This window comes from Micropterus salmoides, unplaced genomic scaffold (genome assembly GCF_014851395.1).
Source record: "Micropterus salmoides isolate LMB-PRFRI ecotype aquatic unplaced genomic scaffold, ASM1485139v1 Ms_hic_scaffold_20, whole genome shotgun sequence".
Lineage (NCBI taxonomy): Eukaryota > Metazoa > Chordata > Actinopteri > Centrarchiformes > Centrarchidae > Micropterus > Micropterus salmoides.
The window spans coordinates 32,340,399-32,355,396 of NW_024041151.1; the positions used below are offsets into that span (position 1 = coordinate 32,340,399).

The following is a 14,998-nucleotide window of genomic DNA, read 5'->3' on the forward strand; positions in this document are numbered from 1 at the left end:
TGCCAATTAACTGGAAAATGTTGCCTTATGCTATCATGCAACAGATTAGTCTGATGAAAGTGTCTAAATTTCAAATGTTTATAAGATTAAGGGCATGGCTTTTCAAATATTAATTTAGATAAGGATATGCAGTGTCTTTTTTATTTTAAGAACTGAATGTAGTAAATGTGTACCCTGCACAGTCTATCATCGTACAGTATACTTTATGCACTATATGAAGTACAGATGTGACTGGATGTATGACCACATTTAGCAGCTAACCAAACAGAACCATGTGTACACTGCAGGTAAATGATCATAAAAACATGACCTGAAATTTTGATATGAACAAAATATCTGTCAAGGCATAAAACAACATTTTAACATTAATCATACTCATAGCTTTTTAAAACTTGTTTACAATAAATTAAAAACAGGGTGATAATCCTAGCAGGGAACAAACCAGGCTTTGTTTGTTTATTAAATTATTCTTCTGTTTTTAATTTACCTATTCTAGATCCACATTGAGCATCACAGTGCTGGCTTTATAATTGAGCTTATGAATTTGAAATTTCACAAACTCCTGCTGGGGTGGCAATCTCTGCAGGGAAGAAAGCAGGCTTTGGAGGAAATGTTCATCCTCTGAGAGAGGAGGTGGGGCAGGTGCTGCAGGGCCCTGTTTCAGAAAGTGGGTTTAGTGAAAACTCTGAGTAACTTGAGCCCGAGATGAGGGAAACTCTGGGTTTTCGGTTTCAGAAAGTGGGTTTAGTGAAAACTCTGAGTAACTTGAGCCCGAGATGAGGGAAACTCTGGGTTTTCGGTTTCAGAGAGCGAGATCAGAAAAACTCTAGGTCTGGAACCCCGGCAACTTACGCTGTGAACCTAACCTGCTCGGGAGGAGGTTTACTTCAACTAACGCTGAGTTTCTCTCTGACTCCTCCCCTCCTGCAGAGCTTGGAAGTGGCTGTCTGACATTTCCTCATTCAGACTGTCTATCAAAGCACGTATTGGAACAGTTACGTCTTTAGAAACATCGAAATTACGGTTAATAGGCTGTTAATTTTTTTTTTTTACCCCAACATGATCTTGAACATGACCGCTTTTATGATCAATATTGTCATCGATGTATGGACAGAGAGTTGTATTTGGACATCGTAAATTTATCCTCAGCACAGAATAAAATTTATAAGCTACACTGTCCTTTATGACACAGTGACTCTGTGGACATTAAGGCAGCTGTCAGGTTGGCAACAGTTGGCACAAAAACACTTACCGTGCACTACAGTGCTGCAGTAATCACTGTTTAAACTAATCTGTATAAAACTGATCAATGAACAGTAGCCTAACCTTTCATATTGTAGTCGCACTGATTGAACATTCCTATCGTAGTTATCATCTGGATATGATGTGAATATGAGTTGAGTGAGAATGACTGTGGTACAGCTGAAACAAATAGCCTAAATGTAGTTTAAAAGTGAGTTTTTCATTATCTGCTGATAGTCTGAATGTGTTTTGACAGCATTTCATAAAATACAAAATGAGCAAGATTTTATTCATGTAACATAGACGTCTAGACACATTTTACATTGCAAAAAATCATTAATAGACCTGAGTCGGACTGTCACTTTACAATAACAGGTCCATGAGTAGGCTAGCCTATATGTCTAATCTGTTCGATTAATATTTTCATCTTCAGTTAGTTATTGCCACCGGCATTTAGTCCCGTCAGGTTACAGCTGAATAAACATGCCTGTCGCTATTTAAAATGAACAACAGGATGTAGGAGAATTCCAGCACTTTATCATTCATTAAGGAAATTCCAGTCTGGTAAATGATGAATGAGCAGCGCTGTATAAAATGTAATAATGTTAACGTATCGATCCTCCATTCCTGCGTTTTAGAACCAATCATGGTCCACGTTGGCAGCGTTCATATTTCTAGCTCCACCTGATTAAAATGGAGGCTCTGCCTTTATTTACCCGTTGCCATGGTGAATTGTAGTATCGGAGCTCCATTGATGATGGCTTTTTTTCATCCCCATGCACACGCTTCAATCAGGCTCAACATACTCAGAGTTGACTGAACTTATTCTGATCGGCCATTCTGAAACTGAAAACTCGGAGTTTGACAGCTCAGAGTTCATCAACCCAGAGTTCAGGTTTACACTCAGTTTGTTGAACCTGCTTTCTGAAACCGGGCCCAGGCCTCTTCAGGGTTTGGAGAAGAAGCCTTTTTATCTCTGTGTCCCTTTCATTCCGCCCGGTCCTCTTTGGGGTCCTCCTCCTCCCTGAATGAAATGAGAAAAACATATTTTGTGAAAGTACAGCATTCCTTCGAGGTTTCGAGTTAAAATCAGACAACAGATAAAAACCTTGAATCAAACACAATACTTGTCATAGTGAAAAACATAATTCATTCAGAAATTATACCATAAAAACATGATGTTGTGCACATACCTGTTCCTAGGTGTTGCAGAGGCAGCAGCAGTACTTTCAGACTCTGCTTCACTGCTCAGTCACTTCTGGTGACTGATCTGGCTGGTCTGTAGTAACAGTATAACAACAGATGCCTTGGTTGGTTGTTTGCTAGATGTATGACTTGTCTAATAGAACTGGTCATTCTAGCTTTCAGTGTCAATCACAACAAATCGAGCGTTTTACTAATCCACCCATATTAATACATCATACATTTTAAGCCATGATGATATCTAGCCTTTGATTTTCCCTCAACCCTTTAATGCAGCTTAATGCATGAGTGTTTTAAAATAAATTATCCTAGACTGGCTGAATTGTCCCTTTTGTATTGTTCATTCTATTAATTGACTAAAGGAAAGCAGTCATATATTTAACCTATTCAGTGAGTTCTGATGTTTTTCTTCTTGGTTTGCAGTATAGCTGCAATAATGAAACATGTTCGTGACACCCTGTGGTAAAAGTGTTTTATCACCAACACACAACTGAGGGATGTTTTATCGATCTGTTTTAGAACAGTTTTGGTACAGGTGACAATAGAGATTTGTTTTGTATATTTTAACATTTAACATGAACTTCATCAGTTACTGCATGCTGTGAAAATAAATCTGTCTTCTGAGACACAAAACAATTATTTATCCATCGACAAAAACGTTGCCGTATGAATATCCCGTGCTGTGTATGTGCGGTTTTGCTAATTGCTAATTCTGGTGCTAACTTGGTTCATAGTACAACTTACCAGATAAACCAGCTTCCTCGCTGACCTACAACGTTGTTTCAGAGCTCCGGGTGTCTGCACACAGCTACAATTGGCCTTCCTCTATTTTGATTTCTTCTGATACACAAACGTCCACGTACCTCACTTCCTCCATCGGGGACATCTGGACAATCTCACCACTGATAGACTTTCACAACATAGCGTCGTGAATTTCTCACTCAAGTTGAAAAATTTAACGCATCTTCCGCACAGCCTGGAGTTAATTCACATTCGTATCTTTGCATTGACTTTGTATGTAATGAAGCCGCACAAAATGCTCGCTTCACGTTGTATGTGAACACACAACTGGGGCTGAAACTGTGCTGTCCCTGCAGAGCAGTGGTTCTTAATCTGAGGATCGTGACCCCCCTTTGTGAGAATGCTTATAGACACACACAAAAAAAAAAGGGGTTGGACTGCCAGAAAGGTTAGGAACCCCTTCTCTAGAGGCTCTAGATAAGGTCACACGTTCTCCAGAAATAGCAGTTTGGCATGACAACTCTGTGACCTGGACCAGAGTCCCAAACTGACATGCAACAAATCTCCCCTGCTCCTGACAGGTCCACTACTCACTTAATGTCATCCCAGATCCTATTTGCAAGGCGAAAAACAGTATCTCACAAAAGTGAGTACACCCCTCACATTTTTGTATTTGATTATATCTTTTCATGTGACAACACTTTGCTACAATGTAAAGTAGTGAGTGGACAGCTTGTTTAACAGTATAAATTTGCTATCCCCTCAAAATAACACATCACACAGCCCTTAAAGTCTAAACCGCTGGCAACAAAAGTGAGTATACCCCTAAGTGAAAATGTCCAAATTGTCAATATTTTGTGTGGCCTACATACTGCCTTAACCCTCTTGGGCATGGAGTTCACCAGAGCTTCACAGGTTGCTACTGGAGTCCTCTTCCGCTCCCCCATGACGTCATCAGGGAGCGGGTGGATGTTTGAGACCTTGTGCTCCTCCACCCCCCACAGATGCTCAATAGGGTTTAGGTCTGGAGACATGCTTGGCCAGTCCATCACCTTTACCCTCAGCTTCTTTAGCAACGCAGTGGTCGTCTTGGAGGTGTGTTTGGGGTCATTATCATGTTTGAATACTTCCCTGCAGCCCAGTCTCCGAAGGGATGGGATCATGCTCTGCTTCAGTATGTCACAGTACATGTTGGCATTCATGGTTCCCTCAATGAACTGTAGCTCCCCAGTGCTGGCAGCACTCATGCAGCCCCAGACCATGACACTCCCACCACCATGCTTGACTGTAGGCAAGACACACTTGTCTTTGTATTCCTCACCTGGTTGCTGCCACACACGTTGACACCATCTGAACCAAATAAGTTTATCTTAGTCTCATCAGACCACAGGACATCCAGTAATCCATGTCCTTAGTCTGCTTGTCTTCAGCAAACTGTTTGCAGGCTTTCTTGTGCATCATCTTTAGAAGAGGCTTTCTTCTTGGACGACAGCCATGCAGACCATTTTGATGCAGTGTGCGGCGTATGGTCTGAGCACTGACAGGCTGACCCCCCCCCCCCCCCCCCCCCCTTCAACCTCTGCAGCAATGCTGGCAGCACGTCTGTTTCCCAAAGACAACCTCTGGATATGATGCTGAGCACGTGCCCTCAACTTCTTTGGTCAGCAATGGCGAGGCCTGTTCTGAGTGGAACCTGTCCTGTTGAACCGCTGTATGGTCTTAGCCACTGTGCTGCAGCTCAGTTTCAGGGTCTTGGCAGTCTTCTTATTAGAGCCTGAACGATATGGGTTTTTGGTTGTCAATATTATAGTGAAAAGATATCATCAGATATGTCCCTTTTGTGAGATACTGCACATGCATTCATATGTGGCAGCACTGAAAGGCATGTCTCTGGCCATTGGTTGCAGCACTTCCTCCTTCTCTGTAACTCTGACTAGAGCCCAACCAATTTATCGGCCAGCCGATATTATTGGCCGATAATTGCATTTAATCGGCATTGGCCGTTTATAATGGCAGATATATGACAATTAAAAAAGAAACAAAAAGTCAGATCCTTCACTCATGTCATCGGTGTTGCATAGTTTGCCCACCAGAGGGCGTGCTGCAGCTCCCCTGTTAACAACACTGCCTCCCCAAAAAATCCACAGAAGAAAAAAATTAGCTGACCGGAGTTTACCGGACCTTACTGCAGCATGTACCAAACACGGAGAGGGCTGTGTTAGCTGTGAGTCGGTCTTTTGTCACGTTAATTACATGACTTGAATAATTATAATAAAAACAGACCCAATCACTTCTCTTCTCCTGAAAATATTCATGACTTGCTAACCCTTACGTTTTTCTCTGCCCTCTCCCGGCTTCCTAGCAGCTCACAGCAGGTTAATGTTACAGTGTTGGAAGCTGCGCTGCTGACAGACAGAACTGTAGATTTATTCTGAAACAGTGTGGCTGTTCTAGTGAACGGTCCGCATTTGTCACTAGTTCATCACTTCTAAATATTCTCTGAAATCATGTAAGGTTACAGCAGCTAACGCCGTCCGTTGCTAAATTAGCCACAAAGCTAATATCAGTGGAGGAGCGCTAACGTCGTAATGAGCCCTTAAACTATAGCAGGGGTATTCAATTAGAATTCAAAGAGGTCCAGTTAGAGAAAATTTCCTGAAGCAAAGGTCCGGAACATCAAACGACTAACTTGCGTTATCATTCAGAACCATAATGTATAGTTTTATCAACATATGTTTTTATGGACTGTCAAATCAAATAATATTTCAGTTAGTTTTCACATGGAGGGATAATAAATAAGTACTCTAATAATAAATTCTAAATTTAAGTAAACTAAAATAAAGTGCCTAATTAAAAAAAAAATGAAATAAAAATTGTAGCTTGAAGTGATGAAGTGCAGTCTTAACCAATTTTATAATAAACACTCAACACATCATAACAAATGAACAGCTGTAATGCCTCCTCTTCTCTTTCATTCCCTCTTACAGAGCCACCACTCCTAATGTTACTTTCTCTTGTTCAGTGAGAAACGTGAGCTGTAGTTTGTCCTGCCAGCTAGCATTGGAGACCTTGAGATATTCTGGTTCTGAACTGCCCATGGGACGAATGTACATGTAAAAATTTGTACATTCTTGATTAAAAGCCATGTGAAATCTCTTTCCCCTTTCGTCTCCTCAATTTGTGTGTGTTTCCAAAACGTCTCTGGTGAATCTCGCGGACTCGACTCGCAAGCATCGGAATGCACAGATTTGATTGGCTGAGCAGCGTCACATGAGACGATTGGAGCACATGTAATTGGTCTGTGAGTCTCCTGGTCCGCTAAACCAGTACAGTAAATGCTAGAAAAGCTGTGAAGGTTAATCACGAGGTAGTAAGTCTCAATAATAATTAAAGCTGCAAGCAGCGTTGGGCGGGCCCTCGCACTTGTAAGCGCGTCCGCGTGTGAGCTGGCCGAGTTGCATAATCTGGAGCTCTGCCGGTGCGGCTGTGAATTTGCTTCGCGGTTATGTCGCCGCATGAAGGTGCTATATGTCACTTCCTGTGTCCCCTATGTGGAGCTACATAGCACTTGCCGCTATGAATATAAATCGGTATTGACGTGTAGATGTCTGGGGGTCGGAGAGTTATCAAGCACGTAAAGTTTGTTTCAGATGTGAGCATGTACACTGAACAATAATGTACCCAAACAATAAAATAAATTCCTTTTATATTTCCCTGCCTTGTTGTTTATGTGTACATACAGAGGAAGAATGTGAGAACAGCACACATTTCATCGTTACTGTGTGCTGTACCGCAGTTCTGTGTCCATGCATGCAGCAAACTGAAAGCACTGTCTGTCGGAGCGTCTACGTGAAAAGAGAAGGAAGACATGGCTGGTAGTGTCTTCAGAGTTGTTAAACACTTCAGCGCACTGAAGGAAGCCATCTGACTGTGTGAGGGGCAAGATCGTTGATGTCTGCAGGCAGAGTAGGCCTAGAGCTCTCCTGTCTGACTGGTCCACCAATAGCAGAGAAGATGACCCCTTGAGACACAGCCCCTCCTCATTTGCATAATGAGGCAGAAATGCATACAAAAATTTAAAAAAGACAGGCAGAAATAAATACCATGGGTGAAAATAAATAAGGTAAATAAATACAAAGGAAGAATAAAACAGACAAAAATATTAAAACACACACATAAATAAATACATTAAAAAAATTAGTAATAAATAAAGTTGAAACAAATATGGTAATTATAACAAAGGTGAATAAGTAAAGGCACTAATTAAAATATAAACATTTGTCTCCTTGTATAATTTAATTACTACCTACATTTATTTATTTACTTTATTTTTTTGTGTATTTAATTGGATGCTTATTTATTTATTGAGCATTTATTTATTTCTGTATTTATTTCTGGCTGTGTCAGGATCGGTCCTCCATAACGGGGTGGGAGAGTTATCAAGCACGTAAAGTTTGGTTAAGATGTGAGCATGTACACTGAAGTTACAACAACTTCCTGTGTCATGGCGAAGACTTGATCTCTGACGCCACGCCACGGACACACCCATTGACGAAAACTCGCAAATAGCACAACTTTTCATCTTCAAAGCCTTTAGAAGGCACAGCACAAATTTGAAGTCGGTCGGACTAAATCCCTAGGAGGAGTTCGTTAAAGTACGAAGTGTGTAAATCATCCAAAATTTGACGTAAAATTCAAAATGGCCGACTTCCTGTTGATTTTAGGGCATCGCTCCAAGAGGCTTTTTTGTGCGTCTGGACAAGATACACGTACCACAGAAAATTCGTGCACGTAGGTGAAACGTGCGGCGGGGGCTGCTTCGTTAAAAGTCACTTCCTGTTGCCAGCAGGTGGCGCTATGACTGTGGGTGAATGTCAGCATGTACATGTGTTCAGGGCGGGACTCTCATCCTACATGTACAGTTTGGTGCAGATGTGAGCATGTACACTGAAGTTACAACAACTTCCTGTTTCATTGCGAATCATCGATGCCACAGACACGCCCATTGACGAAAACTCGCAAATAGCACAACTTTTCATCTTCAATGCCTTTAGAAGGCACAGCAGAAATTTGACGTCGATCCGACTAAATCCCTAGGAGGAGTTCGTTAAAGTACGAAGTGTGTAAATCATCCAAAAATGGCCATAAAATTCAAAATGGCCGACTTCCTGTTGATTTTAGGCTATGGGTTCTTGAGGCTTTTTTGTGCGTCTTGATACGATACATGTCCCCAGAAAATTTCGTACATGTAGGTTGAACGTGAACGAGGGGCTAATCTTTTCCAATTTTCTAGGTGGCGCTAGCGAGTCATTTTGCCACGCCCATGTGCGAAACTTGTAGAATACGAAATTTTTCACCGGTCCTGACATGTTTGCAAATTTTGGTGAGTTTTCGAGTATGTTTAGGCCATGTCATTTGGGCCTACTTTGCAGGAAAAAAAAAAATAAAAAAAAATAAAAAAATCCGAGCAAATTCAATAGGGACCTCGCACGGTCGTGCTCGGGCCCTAAATAGGCTGAGGTTGTATACAGAGGGAGAGAAAGAGGAGTAGAGAGGAGCTCAGTGCATCATGGGAAGTCCCCTGGCACTTTAGGCCTATAGCAGCATAACTAATGCTGTTTTCCCTTACCAGTACCAGTTCAACTCAACTCGACTCGACTCAGTTTTGGCCGTGCTCCGTTTTCCATTGCAGATAGTACCCCTCAAATGTAGCTGGTCGTCATAGCAACAACACACACAGCTGTAACTGTAATGTTCAATGTGACACACACACCAGTGACCCACACAGCTTTCTCTTTATTTAAGTTAAAACGATTCAACATTCCTCAGAATGTAAAGACAGATGAGCAGTATGAAAACCTTCCAGCTGTGTTTTCTGCTGTTGTTGCTGCAGTGGTCTGTGTGACAGTGGGACCAGAGGGCTCTGTGGCAGGCTTCCACCACCGCCACTTGCGGAGCTCCTCAACTCAGAAAACTCGCACCTTAGGTGTGAGTGGTTGTTTGTCTGTGTGGCCCTGCGATGGACTGGCGACTTGTCCAGGTATCCCGCCTTTCGCCTGATGTCAACTGGGATTGGCTACAGCCCCTGCGACCCTGTACACAGGATAAGCGGTTGACGATGGATGGATGGATGGATGGATGGATGGATGGATGGATTATATAATACACAAAATCTTGTTTCCTTAGTGTATAGACGCCTTATTTTGAAAACCTGATGTTGTCACATGTGTATCCTTGCGCTAAATTCATCAAGTCCGACCCAGTTAATAGATAAATGTTGTATGTGGTTCTCGTAAGGCATAACATGAAGACTTCATAACCTCTCTTCAGGTAGGACTTGTCTTTGTAAAGAGAGAAACTGACAGGATTAGTTTATTTTCTGAACTCTTGTCTCATACTCATCTTTTGATCTTGAAGCCAAATGTCTTCAGTGAACAACAAAAACAAAGGAATTTGCCTTACCGTTCCAATACTTTTGGAGGGGGCTGTAGACTGTTAATAAAGACGGATTGTTCATATCTAGTAGAGGAGTGCTGACTAAGGGTAAAACATCTTTAAGCAGCCTAGTCGGGATGGGGTCTAAGAGGCAGGTTGATGGTTTAGATGAAGAAATTATTGAAGTTAGTTGGTAAAGATTGAGGGAAGCAAAGCAGTCTAAACATACAGTGGGTACGGAAAGTATTCAGACCCCTTTAAATTTTTCACTCTTTGTTTCATTGCAGCCATTTTCCAAAAATCAAAAAAGTTCATTTTATTTCTCAGTAATGTACACTCAGCACTCCATCTTGACAGAAAAAAAACAGAAATGTAGAATTTTTTGCAAATTTATTAAAAAAGAAAAACTGAAATATCACATGGTCATAAGTATTCAGACCCTTTGCTCAGTATTTAGTAGAAGCACCCTTTTGATCTAATACAGCCATGAGTCGTTTTGGGAAAGATGCAACAAGTTTTTCACATCTGGATTTGGGTATCCTCTGCCATTCCTCCTTGCAGATCCTCTCCAGTTCTGTCAGGTTGGTGGACAGCCATTTTCAGGTCTCTCCAGAGATGCTCAATTGGGTTTAAGTCAGGGCTCTGGCTGGGCCATTCAAGAACAGCCACGGAGTTGTTGTGAAGCCACTCCTTCGTTATTTTAGCGGTGTGCTTAGGGTCATTGTCTTGTTGGAAGGTAAACCTTCGGCCCAGTCTGAGGTCCAGAGCACTCTGGAAAAGGTTTTCGTCCAGGATATCCCTGTACTTGGCCGCATTCATCTTTCCCTCGATTGCAACCAGTCGTCCTGTCCCTGCAGCTGAAAAACACCCCCACAGCATGATGCTGCCACCACCATGCTTCACTGTTGAGACTGTATTGGACAGGTGATGAGCAGTGCCTGGTTTTCTCCACACATACCGCTTAGAATTAAGGCCAAAAAGTTCTATCTTGGTCTCATCAGACCAGAGGATCTTATTTATCACCATCTTGGAGTCCTTCAGGTGTTTTTTAGCAAACTCCATGCGGGCTTTCATGTGTCTTGCACTGAGGAGAGGCTTCCGTCGGGCCGCTCTGCCATAAACCCCGACTGGTGGATTGCTGCAGTGATGGTTGACTTACTACAACTTTCTCCCATCTCCCGACTGCATCTCTGGAGCTCAGCCACAGTGACCTTTGGGTTCTTCTTTACCTCTCTCACCAAGGCTCTTCTCCCCCGATAGCTCAGTTTGGCCGGACGGCCAGCTCTAGGAAGGGTTCTGGTCGTCCCAAACGTCTTCCATTTGAGGATTATGGAGGCCACTGTGCTCTTAGGAACCTTAAGTGCAGCAGAAATTTTTTTGTAACCGTGGCCAGATCTGTGCCTTGCCACAATTCTGTCTCTGAGCTCTTCAGGCAGTTCCTTTGACCTCATGATTCTCATTTGCTCTGACATGCACTGTGAGCTGTAAGGTCTTATATAGACAGGTGTGTGGCTTTCCTAATCAAGTCCAATCAGTATAATCAAACACAGCTGGACTCAAATGAAGGTGTAGAACCATCTCAAGGATGATCAGAAGAAATCGACAGCACCTGAGTTAAATATGAGTGTAAAGGGCAAAGGGTCTGAATACTTATGACCATGTGATATTTCAGTTTTTCTTTTTTAATAAATTTGCAAAATTTCTACATTTCTGTTTTTTTCTGTCAAGATGGGGTGCTGAGTGTACATTACTGAGAAATAAAATGAACTTTTTTGATTTTTGGAAAATGGCTGCAATGAAACAAAGAGTGAAAAATTTAAAGGGGTCTGAATACTTTCCGTACCCACTGTATATCTGGTTTTACAGCTGTTTCTAAGGTTCCTGAGTTAAGAGATAAGTCGGTGCCAGTTGAGGGCAGGTCTTGGTGAATTTTGTTTCTAATAGTTAGAATTTTATCATTAAAGAAGCTCATGAAGTCGTAACTACTGAGAGCTATGGGAATACTTGGCTCAATAGAGCTGTGACTCTCTGTCAGCCTGGCTACAGTGCTGAAAAGAAACCTGGGGTTGTTCCTATTTTCCTCTAAGAGTTCCTTTAAAAAAAAAAAAAAAAAAACGTATTTGTCCCTCGTGACAAAAAATGTCTCCTTCCCAAAAACTGCTGTAGAAATATCATAAATTAATATTTTTTTCCACTTTAAACGAGTCAGTCTTTTTAAGCTACTTCAGACTAAAATATACATATCAAATGCCATTGTTTTTATATTGTACAAAAAACAAAATAATTTCTATAAAATACAAGTCAAGGAGTATTTTATTATTATTATTTATTATTATTATTATTATTATCAGGGGCTGGGATGAGTCAATGATTGGCAGCAACATTGACTTTGATGCATTGTTATTTTTTCTGCAGTGGTAAATTAAAGTTCATAATCTTGGCTTATATATGATCTTTTCCAGATCCTACTGTGTGTTGTCTTGCCAACTTCAAAATAACTACTCCTACACTATTAGGTACACCTGTTCAATTGTTTTGATGGTTTGTGACTTACTGTTGGATCAGTGTTTAAGTAAGGACTGACCCAGCCATTTAGGAGTGCCTTAAGATATTTAGTGAATATGGCCCCTGAGTGTTTGTGTTTGGTGTAACTGCTGTCTTGATCCTGGATACAAGAGTGACTTAAGTGCTGTTTTTTTTTCTCTACCTTTCATCAGTCAGGTTATGTCTGTAAGGATGGAAATGGATATCAGTGGAGTGCCTAGGGCACATGTCTCCATTCTTCCTGCAGCTGAGATCAAAGCTACACTGACACCAGAAGCGGAGAGACCTCGCTGTGCCAGCACTCCATGTTCACCCATCCGAGGTACTGTTGCAGGATACCAGATCCTCCACATGGACTCAAACTATCTGGTGGGCTTCACCACTGGTGAGGAGCTGCTCAAGATTGCCCACAAGTGGTCAGAAGGAACTCCAGAGAAGGGTTCTGTATCAGAGGCTATATCCAGTTCTGTCCAGAGCACTGTCCCAAAGTCTGTGGACTTGGGTATCCACCGATCTTCACGAGTCTTAAAAAGCAAAAGTCGCTACTACCAACCCTACGATATTCCTGCTGCCAACGGGCGGAAACGAAGGCGTATGCCCAGCTCGAGTGATACCTTCCTCCGATCACTGGCCCATGGGGAGTCTGGGAGAGGTCTGCATGCTCCACTACCCCTCTGTCTGCTTAAAGGGAAGACGACCCACTCCAAGTCTCTGGAATACCTTAACCTGGACAAAATAAGTATCAAAGAGTCACCAGACACTGAGGTGTTACAGCACCAACTGCAGCACCTCACCCTGCGAGGGGAGCGCATGTTTACCCGAAAAAAGAAATGAAAGCACAGTGGAAGGCCTTTTTTAGGCATCTTTCACCCCTTTGGGAATTTAGGTGCTATTTCTTGTTTGAAATCTTTCTACTCATTTTAAAAGCAATTAAGAAGGCAGCCTGAGAATCTTGTTATATTATTAACTGGGGGTTTTACCTTCACCTGTACACATAATGTTTTGAAGAAACGTTATGTGTACACATTGTAATGAGGTTGTTGGGGTTTAAACATGTGACTTATATAAATTTAGCAATAATTGGTGAACCTATTATTGACAGTGTTGTGTGTTTTTACTGGTCAGAGATGCATTGATATATCAACTTACAGCTGATTAAAGCACATCACACACTGCATCATCTTTAAAATGCACCACTTTAATCAGCCCATTAATAGTTTTTTCATTTATCTATGAGGAGTTGTGTTAGTGGAGGTTTTGTCAGATTTTATTCCTGTTATGGCACTACATACAACTGTGTCAACTGTTTTATTAAAGTCCATCTTAATACAATACTCACATGCCTTATGTACATTTAAATAGTCCTTGGTTGCTGTTATCATTCCCTCTGTCCATACTGGTGCTAAAGTGATGTCTTTAAAAAAAAAAAAAAAAAAAAAATTAAAGTATTTTTTCCTAACATGCCTTGTCTTGATAGCTAGCATTATTATTATTATTATTAGAGAGGTGTCAGAGTGAGATAGAGAGAGGATGAATGACATGTAGCAATGTCCCCCGACTGGACACGAACCAGGAACTTTAGGATTACATTGTCAGTTCCAGGATGCCCTAAAATGATCCCTGCTTAAAGTGACTACTATGTAAGGGTGAGGGAGAGATTCCATTTCCAATCTGTGTAACATAGACTGCAAAGTTTTTGCTTCAGCTGAACTTCAAGTCACACAAGGACAATCACCAGTATGGACCGGATAAATAATGACAACTCTTTATGTATTGCATATATGTACATTAAGTACGTATGGCATATTAAGCATATTGTGTTAAGATAGACTCCTTACTATCCATCAGTCCATAAGTTTTAAATGTGGCAAGTAGCTTGACCAGAGAATGGCAAATTTAGTCAGCATTAATTCATGCTGGTAACAGCAGTGACCAGTTTACATGGTAGGGGATAAGAAAACATCTGTTGAAACGTCTAAAAACACTTCTGCAATAGCATCCACAAAACCAATGGAGGGTAAGAGTTCCCATGAACAACGCAGACAGATATGCATGAGTGGAGAATCACTTACTGTACAGTACTGTTTTGCATCTGTTTATTGGTAATTGTTGGCAAAGTGGTTGGAAATATGTTGGCTTTAGAAAACCATATTGGTGCATCTTTTTTACAGTGATAATGGGTGTACAACAATTTGTGGAGCTGTGTCTTTTTAGTAAGTGTGTATGTTCCCGATGCCTCTACTGCAGAAAATTAGTTTTCTGTTGGACATCTACTACAGACTATCTCTGGAAACTTGAAATTGTCACCACCATGACACCAATTAGCTGTTCACAGTAACCACTGCAATATAGTACATAAGCAAAGCCATGTGAACACTTACAGTTCTGTGGAAAAATCTCTACACCCATTGTGTTTTTGCACAATTTGTTGTTCCGCTCTGAAAGGGAATTGTGATGTCAGAACTTCTGTGTTTTCTATTACACCAAAGCAATAGAGAATTCAGTTTATTTTATGAATGTGTAACATTTGAAGCCCGTGTCGAATTTTTATGTGATGATGGCACCTTTTAAATTGTTGTTAAACAATCTGAGTAAAATTGGTTGAGGAGTGTTGAACTTCTTTATTGATCAAAGTAAATACAAAAGGGCGCCTCCAGCAAGAGATGTCCCAACTACAAATACCATCAAAAGGATGAAAACACAATAAAGCCAGATGGCTTATTTCCATTGTGGTCCTTTTTGGGAAGCCATGGAGCTAGGGGCATCATGAAAAGGCAACTAGTTATTTATTAGCAGTATACATGTTGTATATAAGAATTGTTTAACACATTCT

General features: G+C 41.2%; 1 protein-coding gene across 3 annotated transcripts in view; it reads left to right on the forward strand.

The window, feature by feature from the left end:
• Positions 1–14,778, forward strand: part of macir (macrophage immunometabolism regulator) — a 42,345-nt gene extending 27,567 nt beyond the window's left edge. For 2 of the 3 annotated variants that reach the window (XM_038733537.1, XM_038733538.1), the window contains one exon: positions 12,339–14,778. In XM_038733537.1, the coding sequence (XP_038589465.1) occupies positions 12,346–12,999 (654 nt within the window). In that variant the 5' untranslated portion in view covers positions 12,339–12,345 and the 3' untranslated portion in view covers positions 13,000–14,778. Of the gene's footprint in view, positions 1–12,118; positions 12,138–12,338 lie in introns of those variants that run through there. The other variant, XM_038733536.1, reaches the window with a different exon arrangement.
• The last annotated feature ends 220 nt before the right edge of the window (positions 14,779–14,998 follow it).